Source organism: Cinclus cinclus, chromosome 13 (assembly GCF_963662255.1).
Source record: "Cinclus cinclus chromosome 13, bCinCin1.1, whole genome shotgun sequence".
Lineage (NCBI taxonomy): Eukaryota > Metazoa > Chordata > Aves > Passeriformes > Cinclidae > Cinclus > Cinclus cinclus.
In genome coordinates this window covers 11,292,890-11,307,261 of record NC_085058.1, presented here as the reverse complement: position 1 = coordinate 11,307,261, position 14,372 = coordinate 11,292,890, and the positions used below count along the sequence as shown (strand labels likewise).

The following is a 14,372-nucleotide window of genomic DNA, read 5'->3' as shown; positions in this document are numbered from 1 at the left end:
CGACATGAGAACACTCCCTCTGTCTCAAAGAAGCAGCATTCAGACTTCAGTATAGGTTTCTTTTATAAGCTAGACAGCAGCTTTCTGACGAAAAAGTGTTCCACTGGAAAATGCACTTGTCTGGCTCATACTGTTTCATGGAAGTACATTTTGATGATTTTTTTTTCCCCCCAAAGCTAAGCACACTGCACCAGAGTTGGAGTCTCCTGGGTGTATGGCTTAGTCTACCCTGTGGACAGCTTCAAGGCTCTCAGGGTCTCTGACTTCACGGTTGCTGGCACGTCTAGGTTTTCTGGAGTCCCATTTTGGAAAAAGATTTTTAAAACCAGGTTTCTCTGTGACACAGAAATCTGCTGCTGACTCTTAACATGGACCAGATGGTCCCCAAAGCCACATACTTGCAGAGACTGAAATTTGACAGAGCACATAAATATCACTTTATGGTCAGCCTTCTATAGATCCGTAGATCTATATAGATCTATATTTCCACCAGCTGGAATTGGAAATGGGTGGTTTATGCCCGTAGGTTGTAACAGGTAGCAACAAACCCATTCTATCTGTCTTAATAAGTTCCATTATTTCTTTTGACTGGAGAAGGTGAAAAGCAATCTCACTTGTCTGCTTGCCAGTCTTACTTGGCAGATGATGGTGGAGCAACATTTGGCATCGATGAACAGGGAACTCTAGGAAAGTTACATGGTTATAGCCCTGTAGGGAAGTAGCTGACATTACTAAAACTGAATACATTGGCATTAAATGAATACGACTTTGAGTCTGTTACACCAGTTGCAGAAAGGGAGAAGGACCCTGCAACAAGTCCAGTTATGTTGCTCACATTCACTTCAGTTAGTACTTTGTAATTATCCAGAGCCAGTGGAAGGTAATGGTGGTGCTGGCTTTGACTTAAGTAGTTTCTGACCATGGTTGGAAAGAATAGGTGTCACTGAAATTGGTGTAGTCAGAATAATTGAAATTGCATTAGTAATGCATATCCCTAAATAAATACAGTATATAACTTTTGTTAATTAGAAAACGTGCATAAAGGAATGTTTCTATATACTGAGGTTCTCTTAAGTTGCCTTACCTTATGAAGTAACTACTGTTTACTTGGACATTGCAATACTAGCAATGAGGAACTTTCTGAAGGACCAAGAACAAAATAATAATAGACAACCCTTCCTAAAACAGTAAACGTTTAAATCTGTCTCTAATCTGTATACAGTATTTTAATATAGCAATTCCTAGGAAGTTTCTAGCTGGTTCTAGCTGCATTTATTTTTTGAGTAATTGCTCACAATATTAATAGAGGTTGTAAAATTTTCCTCTGCTAAGATTATTAAGCATAAAATTAAGAAGGCACATGTTCCCATTTTTGAAGGTATTCTTACTAACTTTATTTGCATGGATAGATGCATTAAATAAATAGGACAAGATAGATTAAAAATATCTATTTTGTATGAAGGGCATAGAAAAATTTCAACTTTTCTATTTTTATCAATCAAACCATAGTAGGGATAGTGTTATGTCACGTCAACTTTCACTATAAACTCTAGTAATAAAGTTATTTGACAGGGTAAATGTGGATCAGAGGAATGGTTTGGAATGAAAAATTCCTGTGGATAGATCATTTAAGGAGGGTAGTAGGCCCCTCATACTCTTTTATAGGACCCTATCACTGCATACACCCACATCCTTGATTATTTTTGGTAGTAATTAATTTTTCCTAATGAAGACTTAGCATATTTTGACTCATTTATTTGGCTGATGTTCTTGTTGTTATGTTTCACTCACACATACAGTTTTGTTCGTGGACAAAACAGGGAACACTAATAGTGCTTTAGAGTAAAGCAGAGAAAGCAACAGGAAGATTAAAAATTACCACTCAAAGAGCACTAGATTTAATTTCTGCTTATTAATGATGCTGGATGGGATCCCTAATTTTTTATTTCAGTGTGCGTTTTGCTTAAAAAACCTGGATGGTTACTTCTTCAGATATAGAGTGTTGTGAGACAAGGTTTCCCCATTCTCTTCCTGTTGTTCAGGTGTCACTGATTTGATTTCGTGCTTGTAATGCAATATTTTATTTATAAAAGTGTATGTTACCTAAAAACCACAAAAAGTACAGGCTAAAAACATACAACACTTCTAAATTTAATGATTGAAATGTATATTGTAGTGATTTACCTTTTTCATTTTATGCCTTTATTTTAAAAACATATTTCTGAGCAAAAATAAGAATTCATCCTTTTTTTTTTTTTCCCAGACCAAATGTGTGTGGATCACGTTACAATCCCTACTGCTGCCCTGGATGGAAAACATTACCTGGTGGAAACCAATGCATAGTCCGTAAGTTAATCTAGTCATGTGTTATGACTGATGTTTATCTTTGTCCTTCTGTCTCAGGGTGGTTTTAATTGTATACCAGAACTGAAATGTGTTTCTGCATGTTTTCAATAGCAGCTGTACATGATTGCTTTACCATTTAAAATATATTAAGCTAATATACAAAGTTTCATGGGCTACAACACAGTGATGTGATACCAGTATTTAACAAAAGATTAATCTCATCCACACGTTCTGTTTAAGTCTGTGGTAAAGGGTTCCCAGGGGTGTGTAAACTCTCGGGAATGAGTGGAACATGTTAATCTATTTAAGTTAAAGGAAGGAGGCAACAGCATCAGGCCAGCAAGTGCATTTTCATTGCTCCTTTGGACCATATTCCTGAAATATATATGTAGGGATATAAATATAGGCATACATCATAATGCTATATGCATATTCATGTGTTTTAGCACAGTGTATCAGAAATAACTCCTAAAGGCACTTTGCCCAAGGCTGATAAGACTCTCTCCAGAGATCCTGCAGCAGCGTGCTGTCAAATGGGAATTATTGCTCTTGTGTGTGTGTGGTGCAGAAATAAGGGAAGCATTTTGTTGCTGCCTCAGTGCCATCCTTCCTCCAAGAAAGTCTGGTAAAATGGACAAGTTTCACTTTTCCAAGGAAATCTCCCCCTATCTAATGTGACCTGTGGCATGTTTCCAGACCTTTTCATAGCAGATGGTGAAGATCTAGGTCTTAGCTGCCCCCTAAAAAAATGCTGATGAACAGGAGGAACTGTTTTGGGATGCGTTGTATGTGATTTAATGAGTATGTGGGTATTTATGTTATGGTACTGAATTTTCTATCAGGTGGTTTTTTTTATGTGTTTGAGGTTTTTGAGACATATTTTAAAGGCATTTATGTTTTCTTAATAGCAATCTGCAGACATTCCTGTGGGGATGGATTTTGCTCTAGACCAAACATGTGCACATGCCCAAATGGTCAGATAGCCCCCTCCTGTGGTTCAAAATCAAGTAAGTATTTCTTCTGTGTCTCTGATATTGCTCTTTTGAGTCTGTGAAGCTACTAAGGTATGTAAAATTGTTCGGTTGTCAGTATTTAGGACAAATAACTGAGTCACCAGATGTACTTTTACCACAGGAAGGGAAGTGTAGCTTTCTATGATGAAACTGAAGAATGACTCAGAGACTGGCTATTTGAGACAAATTTTTTTTTTTTTTTTTGCCAAATCAAACCAAAATTAGTCTTATTGGAAGCTATTTTCATTTGCCACTTTGTAACGCTTATTCCAGTCTTCCTTGTTTTGTGGAAAATACCTTATCTCTGTTCACTGGAAGACATGAGCATGTGTACGACAAAAGTCGTAATGTTAAAGAGACAGCTCTTGACAGTTGGCTGAACTTAATATGCTTTGGAATTTTCTTCAGATTTCAGGGGTTATAAACCAGGCACTGTGTATGCTGTATGTTAATATCTAGGCCTACAAGCTTTAGAGCATTTCCTTGCCAGGCTCAGTACATATCTTCTGAATCTAATACTGCTGACTTTCTTCAGGTGACACTTGTGTAGGTACTAGAGGTACAGAGTTGCTCAAGATTTTAAAGCTGAACAGCTTTTCATCAGAGAAACAAAGATGCTTTGAAAATGAAACTTTTCAGAGAGATGACTTTTCCTAGAAATGTTTGTATTTCAAGTTTTCAAGGAAAGTTCCCCCAAGCCAGGGAAAAATAAGTAAAATTAAATTAATTCAATGAACAGAGAACTCAATGGCTAAAAATGAGCTGAGTGTTTGATATAGAGTAGGATTCATATCTGAGATGTCAACTGAAAAGTACTCTGTATTCTCATTTGAACATGGTTCTTGTCTCTTAGAATGTAGAAGATTTAGAATTTTAATAACATGAAGTTTCTGGAAAAAAATTTGGGGGAGACTGGTTCCCACAAATGCCTGTAACTATCTGAACAACATATTAACAGAAATCAGTGGGAGATGCATTCAGTTGAGGTCTGTAATATTATGCAAAGTGGTCATCCTTTTAGTTCTAAATATCTTTGAGACCCAGTGTGTGGTCTGCTTTGCTTCTGTATTTTTTACTTCGCCTTTTTTTTTTTTTCTTTCCTGGTTGATAAGAGTTTTCCCACAGAAGTGACCATTTCAGTTTGTGGTTTTAGCATCCTTTTTATGCAATAACAGTGGAAAAACATTAACAACTGCAGAATGTAATGGAATGGCATGTACTAAAACGGTAAATATTGTTCTTTGTAGTTCAACCCATCTCATGCTCCTGTGATGTATGTTAGGGAGAGGACAGCATGAGGAGAATGTGGAGCTTTGGAGTTCCCAGAGAGTACTGGAGGGAGGGAAGGGTGCAAAATGCTACACAAATGTGTGTAATGGTGTGTTCCTGCCTGGATTTGCAGCTACTGTTTTACTAGGTGCATATGCCTGAGTCCTGTAAGCCAGTAAAGGAAGGCATGACCTCCTCCCAGGTACCCTTTGGGCCACAGAAGGAGAGGTACATGCCTGTCTTTTACAAGTTTTGGCATCTTTGGCAGGAACAAGTTGGCCTTCCATAATTTTTTTCTTTGGCCCCAATGAAGTCATTTATAAGTCAAGACTCAAAAGAAAAATAGGGTAAAGTTTTTGGTTCTTCTTGTGTTCTTCTGAAATTTTCTACCATTGACCTCCATAGTTTTAAGCCTTTATCAGAGTAGCACAGATAAATGGGTGCAGGACTTTACTTCAGTGTTTAATCAAGCAGCTTCTAATGCCTCTGTGATGTAGGTAATTCACTTGTTGACCATTACTTCTCCTAAGTATGAATTCTCTACTAATCATAAACTTTAACCAGTGCTGATATTATTTCCCTTACATTGCTGCATAGGCTTGCCTGCTTTTAAGAGTTGATTTTCTGTATACAGTGAAAGTATTAACACTTTACATATAGACTTAGCAGTTGGCTTAAAATATATATGGTTTATATCTTGTTCAACTTCTGCAGTAATGTAAGATACACTTTGTGTATGTGGTTATGTCCCCTTTATTTATTAAAACATATCAATTCTAAAAGCAAAAGTGTCTAGTAAGTTGTAGAGAGAAGAGACTCCACTGCTTCTGTGCACTCTTGTGTAATATTTTTTATGATTTAGCACATCATTACTACTCACAGAACATACTTTAGGTAAATCACTTGTACTGTTGGCATTGTAGACAAAACCCATGAATATGTATTTACACAATAGACCACAATGACTTAGATCTGCAATTAGAAAACAAAGTAAACATAAAAAATACTGTTTGACATCAAATGGTTACTGTCAAATGGTGCCTTTGGTAACAGTTAATATTTTGTCAGAATATGTATTCATTAAATCTTATTTTAATTATATGCTTTAAAAATAAGAAAAAAACTAATTAAATAATTAAAAATCAAATGTAAATTATATGTGTTTGTCACATGCAAAATAAAAATAGCAAATATGAGAAAAAAATATTTTTCAGAATTAAATTGGTAGCTTCTGATAGATGAGATGTGTCCATTGGATATTTTAAGCTATGCATGTCTTTAGTACTTTAAGAATCAGTGATGGGCATGGATTTTCTAGCAGGTACATCCAGAGGCAGAAACTGAATTGACAGTGACTCTTGTACTCTGGTTGTCGAAATAAAATATTTAGTGCAGATTGGAAAGCATGTGGATACAAGAGCAAAACAAAGCCTCCAAGTTTGATTCTTATGCTGGTCAGTTGCTGGGACTTTGCTGGTTAAGAGTCAGCTTTAGGAATCTGATTTGTGGTTGAAAAGATCAACCGGTGGTTTTCTCAGCAGAGATTTTAGTGACATCAGTAAACTTGCTGGCTGAGTAGCGGTTATTTCTGTGTAATCAGTGAATTTTTGGGTCTGCTTACAGCAGGCTTGGAGATAAGATTGCCAAGTGTGGAGACCTCCCTGCTGCTGCAGGTGTGAGTGCTCTGCCTCTGCAGGTGCACTGTGTGGAGATGTGCAACACTGCGCTGTGGGAGATGGCCTGTGCTCCGTGCTCTGCTGGGGGATGTCCTGTGCTCCGTGCTCTGCTGGGGGATGTCCTGTGCTCTGTGCTCTGCCAGCCCTGCGGTGGCAGCGGCTTCGCTGCTGCCCCCACAGCCCCGGGCTGCGGCCGCTGTCCCCGTGTCTGTGGGTGCTGCAGCCTGGCCCTTCCCGGTGCTCCGTTCGTGCCCTGTGATCCTGAACGTGATCCAGAGCTGCTGCGGGAGCGGGAGGCAAACAAGGAAGAAGGTGTCAAGCTGCCCCCAGGGTTATGGGTCGGTTTTGTCTCTGAGCTGAGTCCCTGGTTTTGCTTGTGCAGTCAGAATGGTTTTGGCTGGCTGAAACAAAGAAAGCATTTGCTGATGGGACTGTCCCTGAAAGCAGGGAGCCGGGACACAGGCAGCCCTGGTGGGTGCTCGGGGTCACGGCTGTGCACACAAGCGCCCGTGTCCAGAGCACGGCCTGCTCCGCTGCCCTGCCAGCAGCACCGGAGGCACGGCCGAGCACTGAGCTCCTCCTCGGGCACTTCCCTCAGACACTGCCGGAGCTGTGGGGCCGAGCCTGGGCCCGGGCTCCGCGCCCTGGGACCCCGCTCCTCGGGTGCCATGAGAGGTGTCAGCGCAATGGCAGTAAAACCTGGAGCTCAGCCCTTTGCCTTGCATTCTTCGGCTGTCAGAGGTGGTGTAAGGTCTTGGATTTCGAATGTTCCCAGAGCTTTTCAGGGTACTGCGGATCCTGTCCATGCCTTGTGCAGGGCTGTGGGGCCCTTGGCGCTAGCCGCCATCTCTCTCCCGAGTCAGTCACTCGACAGAGAAAGCACGCTGAGCATCCGGGATGCGATGAGGCCGTCATTCCTTGTTTACAGCTCCTGGCAGGCAAAGCCCTGCGTCACTCAATGCCGGGGCCGCATGTGAGCGTTTCCTCGGCAGTGGCACGGAGCAGAGCCGGGCTGTGCCGCCCTGCCCGAGGGCTGGGCCCGCGGCCCCGCTGCTCTCCTTCCCCAGCCCCGCGTTCTCAGTTTGGATCGCACGGCACGTGTGGCACCTTCCGTCTGCTTGGTGAGCTCCTGCACGTTTCGTCAGCGGTCGTGGTTGTGGTAGTGCTCTGGGTGTGATGAGGTGTTTTCTCAGTTTTGCTGGGTATTTATTTAAAAAGTCAGGGACTGTTATGCTTAAGAGGGCAGCACTTTGATAAAAAACACAACTGTCGCCCACACACAAAGCCTGTGTGGATATGTATGATCTTGCTGGCTCTTTTGCAGGTTTATAAAGTTGTGTTCCTGCAGTTATTCCTGTTTTGACTTCAGACATTTCCAGTGCAGAGTGTTTACAAATTGGATGTGAAAAAGAACAATAATTGATCAAAAGCAACCATTTATTAATGTTAACATTTCCTGTGCATGCCAAGATAAGGCAAAGCTATATGCATTGATTTACCAGCCTTATGGTAATTCCTGTGCTTTTTCTTTGAATCTCTGTCAGTGTGATATCTTGGAACAGGTTGTTTCATTTACCGAAATATCCCCGCTGACTTGAATGGAATTGTTGATATAGCTGAGAAAAGAGAACCTGGACCTGCATTAATATGCTAGTTTTCAAAAATGCATTTTTAAAATCATCATCTGGGCTCCAGACAGCCTTTGAATGTGTTTCTGTAAACTTTTGGAAGGATAATATTACAGAATAGTCTGCATGATTTTGGAAGTGCTCTTTTCAACATTCCCACAAAAGAGGGCAGAAAGTAAGTAGTTTACTGACTGTATGTCAGATCCTCTTGCCTAGGCAAGAAAGCTCACAGATTTAAATGGCTCATTTAGGAAGGATGACTGGATGTCCCAGCAGTCTTCCATAATGATTTTAGTTTTAAAAGGAGGAAGAAGTGTTTTATCTTGGAAAAGTTATTTTACGAAGCAGTAAGACAAGTTATGGAAACTCTGTGTGTGTATTCCAAAGTGAGGAAATATACTTTATTTATACATCAACAGATAATATGAAAACCATCATTTAAGCTACTGTTAACCTTTTTATCTCAAATGTAGTTCAAACTACTTAAATGGCTTTGGTCTTCATGTGGGAATGGAAATTAGCTCTTGGCATAGCTTGCTCTAATTGAAATCAGTTTGTGGTTTTTAAGTTCCTTCCCTGCTTGACAGATGATATCATTTCCTATGCTTTTTGTAATCCCCTCTGTTTTTCTAAGATTGTATAAAGCTGAGTTGAACTACACATTTTAAAGTAACTATACACCTTTTCTGACCTACTTAGGACATTGTCCAAAAATCTTCAGCAGATACTCTGTATTTGCAGACAATTTTACTTTTTATTGAGGAGTGTTACACATTTTGTTGCTTGAAGTACTGAAGTACATCCAAAGGAGAACAAAGATGTAAAATAACTATTAGACACATAGGAAATGTAATACACAGTTTTTGCTTTTATAATTGAAGAATTAAGGTTACTAGTGTTTTAAATGCTAGATTGCTTTAATTTTTTTCTCCAGTTGTATGTTTTAATTCTGTTTTGTGGATTCATATTGTTACAGAAGGCAATACAGTTAAAATTATTATTTCTACTTGAAAATTAAAAAAAAATATTCATATACTTCTGAACTGTTAAAAGCCAAATGATGCCTAAGGGTTTGATGGAAAATTCAGTGTTTGGCATGGCACCTGTTAGCTGCAGGCTCTGATGGGACATGCAATTGCCATATTTCAGACAGCATAGTGTAGGTATCCAGTGCTCCATCATAATCTACTGAAATGCTGATCAGACTGTAATTCTATCTGGGGAGGAGCCTTTCATGTGGTTCCTGTTAAGAGGAAAACCATTTCCCAGCTGCTTACTGGAGTGCAGGCCCCAGTTCACAGCTGTGTTGGACAGCAGGATCTGTAAGGACTTTGCTTTGTCAGGAGACCTGCCCACTTCTCTATGCCTGATGAAGAGCCTGACATACTTTTAGTCGCTCCCAACATCTAGTTAAGAAATATCTTTGCCCTTATTACTAGCAAAATGCATCAGAGACGTTATGTTTTACTGGCATGGGGCTTAAGCTGCCTGTTAACCATTATAAGTAGTGGGGCTGCAGCTGAGGAGAGTGTGCTGCTGCTCCCCTGCCACTGCCCTTGGGAGGGGGAGGTTGCTGGCTCTGGGGAAATACTGTCTGTGAGCTCTGCAGCTCCCAAGCACAGCAGCTCTGCTGGTGGGGTGAGCCCACTGTTGGCATACAGAAAGAAATCACTCTGTTATTTCTCTTTTTTATACAAGAAGTCCTGCTTGGCCAGGTCAGCTTCTGGTGTTGCATGTGTTGGCAGACCAGGACTGTCTTTATGAGCTTCCTTATATGCTTCCCTTTAATACTTCCCTCCCCCACTTCCCAGATGATAAGACTCCCTTTTTAATGGTGCTGTCTGCCAGAAGTTTAGTACTCGTCCCTTACTGAAGGCTTTTTCTCATAACTGCAAACTAGGAAAGAAATGTTGGGGATTTATGCTCATATGAAATGCCTTTGGCTTCATTTGAGTGAGAGGGTGCATCAGATTCTTGCACCATGTCCTACATTCCTTAGGAACTGTAAATCTATATTATGTTCTGTAGTGCCATTTTAAGTATCTGTCCTAAAATGTGCATTCTTGACTTCTAATGCTTTCTGGTTCACAGAATCAATCCCTAAACAAAGTAAAGTGTTTCTGACTGATCTGATTTAACTGAGGAAAATCTTTTCTTCCTTTCAAGTCCAACACTGTAACATCCGGTGCATGAATGGAGGTAGCTGCAGTGATGACCATTGCCTCTGTCAGAAGGGATATACAGGAACACACTGTGGACAGCGTAAGTACACTTCTGGGAATGTAGATCTGTTAAATGATTCTGTCATGTGTGCATTGGACACTCTAGCACTAAATTTCAGTTGCTGTTGAGGTTGTTTATGACCAGGTACAGTGAAATTTTACAGAAAAACATATGACTTTGTAATGAATGCTGAGTGCATTCTTACTGATCAAGACTATTAAAATAAACATCATGTGAGTTTATAATAATTGGATATAACTTGATCCTGCAGTTCTCACACTGCTATAATTCTCATCGACGTCCTCGACTTTTCAGCCACTAGAGCAGTGGGTCATACATCTAAATTTTACATGGGATTCAGTTTTCATTTCATAGATAAAATTAGGATTTTTAATACAAAGTCTTGTTTTCGTTTTAGTGTTTGCATCAGACTTAGCTAGTATGCTTTAGAAATTTTGATTTTGTCTTACTAGAGTTGATAGACAGATTTTTTTATTTCTTCAATCCGTCCTTAGCCAAAAGCATTCCTGGATCTGCTGCTTGAAATCTCTCCCAAACTGACTCTGGTGCTCTCTTATTCTTCTTGGCTGGAATGCTGTGAAGTAACTCAAATAAGGATGTAGACACTGCTTTTAACCAAGGCTGTCACGTTGCTATCTAGTGAAATATTGGTCTGACACACAAAATGTGTTTAGCTCATTTAATGAAAACCTTTTGTACTCTGTCAAAATCAATGGCACACTTTACATGAACTTCAGTGGGACAAGGAATTTACCCTAATAATCTGGAGGGGGATCACATGGTGAAAGGATTAAGAATTGTATTTCTGCCTTCACTGTGAAATATCAAGTGGATAAAAGAGGATAAATGGAAATCTTCTTTCTACTGCAGTGAATGTGAAACGGAACAAAGAATAACATTACTCAATGAACATCAAATTGTATTTGAAATCTCCTTTTTCATGTGCATATTGTATTTTCTGATTATTTCTGAGAGGAATTGCTTTTGGAGTTTATTATTAAAAATTGAGTTCTGAAGCTAGTGACAACATTATACAGAGGAAGAGTATCTTAAATTAGCATGGAATAGATATTGATTAAATTTTGCTATCCTAGTTAATAGCATTATTTATTTGACCCCATCAAACAGCCTTTTAATATTGGATTATTACAGAAGGAACAAATACATTTGAGGATTTAGAGATTAAGTACTCCTTTGCATCTTCTGTCTCTGCAATCTCTATCAGTGTTTATTTGTTACAAGTTTGAAAGAGATATTATTTTGAAGTTATGGGGTTGTCCAACTATCCCAAAGAGAAATGTTCTGAGAGGTCAGAAAAGCTGTGGTTGTTCCTGTATTTGTGTTATGCTCCCTTGAAAAGATGAGCTCATGGTACTAATGAGGCCAGGAAGTAGTAAGAGGTCATTAAGTAGATTCTAGGAAAAGAGTTTGGTATCCTGTTATGTTTACCATTTTTACCAGTTTACCTAAGTTGGCCAAATACATACCTTCATGTCTTTCTGAAAGCAGCTCAATAAAGATTCCTCTTGCCTTCCCTCTGATACAGCTGTCTGTGAAAATGGATGTCTAAATGGAGGGAGATGCGTAGCTCCGAACCGATGTGCTTGCACATATGGCTTCACTGGACCCCAGTGTGAGAGAGGTACGTGCCCTAAGCCAGGGGGAATAATTATGTTCCAGCACCTCTAACAGTAGGCTGTTGGGCCATTACCTATTTATTCTACAGCTAAATTGGCTGTGTGTGTTTTTGTTGGTCTCAAGACAGAAAATAAATTTTAAGTAGCATTTTCAGAAGTATGCGAACTTCATAAGGATAAAGGCCATGATGAAGCACAGATGAAACTGTTTACTTTTTTGTGACGAAAACACTCTGGTGGAAGAGGTGGCAAATAAAAGTTTTTGTGTGTTTTTGCTCAAACTTTAGTTTCTAAGTCATCAGAAAAGGTCTTTGAATCTGATATATAGGATAAATAGCATCTTATGTCTGTCTTTTTTATGTTTACTTTTGCAGAGTTTATGAAATTCTTTTTTCCATTTTGTACAGGTTTATTGTTTTCAATTTAGCTTTTTAGTTGCATAGTGATAATCTTCCAAATGAAGACACAGGGATACTAACTGCTTTATATGGTATGTGGATTTATTCAGGGTTATTAAACCAATTTAAGGTTCATTTGTGAGCAGTATAGTGGACAGTGTTTAGGTATAATGTTGTTCAGTTTTATAAAAATGCAAATAAACTATTTTCATTTGTCAGAGCAATTGGTCTGCGTAGTTGGAAATTCATGCATTCTATTAATAGACTAGGTTGTGTTACATATCTATGAACCTGGGATAGGATAGACATTAATAATCTGATTTTGGGCTTCCATGTAGAGGATGTGCTTAGCACATGAAATTTCTGTCAATGAATGTGTCAGATGATCTCTGCTGTCAGTGCTGCACCTGGAGCAGTAACAGTTGGCTTTTTTATGTGGGCAGCATAGGTGGGTGATGCAGAACAACTCTGAGGGAACCAAAGTTTTTTTTTTCTGTGCTGAAACAGATGGTAGGATGAAGCAGGTATTTCCTGTACTCCCTGCAGTAGATAAAATTGCTACATTGGCACTATGTGAAATCTTGCCAGTTGTCCACTCAGATGTAATAAAATTAGTTCAAACCAATGGTGAGTTTTTTCCAAGGATAGGCAAGTAGCTCAGTTGTGAATCATGGGATCTCACTGCTGGAGAGGAATAAGAGGAATGGGCAATTAGGTTAAAGTCCCTAAGTTTGAAGAGAATAAATGCTTATAGGTGTGAATGCAGGGAATATTACTACAAAGACTTGGAATTTCTGAACAAGCAATTACTGCTTGTTCTTCATGGGTGAAGTTTTTGAGCCTTCATTCTGGTGAGGAGGTGTAAAGTGAAGTTCAGAAGAAGATTGTTTAGTGCTACTTCTGTGTTGCCTGATCTGAGACTAGTTTGACTCCACATCATTAGGGCAAGTTTCTAGGCTGAATCCTGGTAACAGCTTCAGCCCTGTCCCTCAGGGCTCCTTCCTGATGGTGGGTGGAGTGAGAAACTGGTGGCACAGAGCCATTTGAGCCAAGTCAAGCTGTCCTGAAATTGCATACATGCTATTGAGCACAATTGAGGTGGAAATCTATAACTTACATGCCTTGTCCATAGGCAGTTTTTTACTTAAAACATGTGTTTGATTTTATAGTTATCAATAAAAGAGCAAATAGACATTAATGAGCTGTAGTATTCTTGGTTAATGCTCACTTGCTGTGTTGAGGCCAAATGATTATCATATCTTCCCAAAAACCCTCTGAAATCTGGCTGCTTTCATGGATTTCCTGCAGCCTCCCTACCTAGCTGAGCTAATATGTTCCCCTCCCCTGAAAAGGGTGTGGTGGTTTTTGGTCTCAGAATCACATTATGCCATGAGAAAAGCTTTTTCTGAAGATAACTTTTCAAGTATAAACTAATCTTGGTCTTAGAATAACTTGCCTTGTTCAGCACATGCACCTGTGTGGTCACAGGGGAGTTGTCTGGCTGCATGTGATTTTACACAGCTGTCAGCTAAGTAAGAGGTCCATATTTTGAATCTAGCTTTGGAAAGTTCTGTGGATTTGACACTCCCTGGTGGGCTTCTGATGTACATGTGGATGGATGTTAGCCAGTAAATTGACAAGATTCATGCCTTGTAGAGTAAAATTGTATGTTTATTAGAAAGAAAAGAAAGAGAGAGGGAAACAAAACAACAAAACCAAAGCATCTCTGTGCATGGAGGGGGGGTGGGGAGGGAAAATACTCAAGAGAAGTAGTGTCTCAAACGATGCCATTTCTGGCAGAAGCAGGAGAAGCAGATTGTTTTGCAAACACCATTTCTGGATGTAAACGTAATGTGAAGTGATAGAGTTTTGTGGCATACACATTCTCCATCTGTTTGGCTGTGGTTTGACTTCTAGGTTATGCCATCCCACAAGCTAACAGTTATGGAAGTAATTTATTGCCATGTATCACCCAGTGCTTTTCTCTACAAGCATCAACTAACAGTAACAGTCAAAGAGTGTTTGTGGCACATATGTCACACACCAAAGAGTATTCCAGCCTTTTCTGCATATGTCATAACTTAGAACTGACCTGAACAAAACAGTGTCGAGGCAACCAAACACGTGGGGTTAGTCTAATAATTCGATAGGGAGAACACTT

The 14,372-nt window shown here is 39.6% G+C and overlaps 1 protein-coding gene across 1 annotated transcript in view; it reads left to right on the top strand.

Annotated features, from left to right (window-relative positions):
• FBN1 (fibrillin 1) overlaps positions 1-14,372 on the top strand; it is a 146,194-nt gene that overhangs the window by 11,790 nt on the left and 120,032 nt on the right. Inside the window, exons 2-5 of the mRNA XM_062501768.1 lie at positions 2,264-2,346; positions 3,255-3,353; positions 10,099-10,194; positions 11,723-11,818. Coding sequence (XP_062357752.1) covers positions 2,264-2,346; positions 3,255-3,353; positions 10,099-10,194; positions 11,723-11,818 — 374 coding nt within the window. The remainder of the gene's footprint in view (positions 1-2,263; positions 2,347-3,254; positions 3,354-10,098; positions 10,195-11,722; positions 11,819-14,372) is intronic.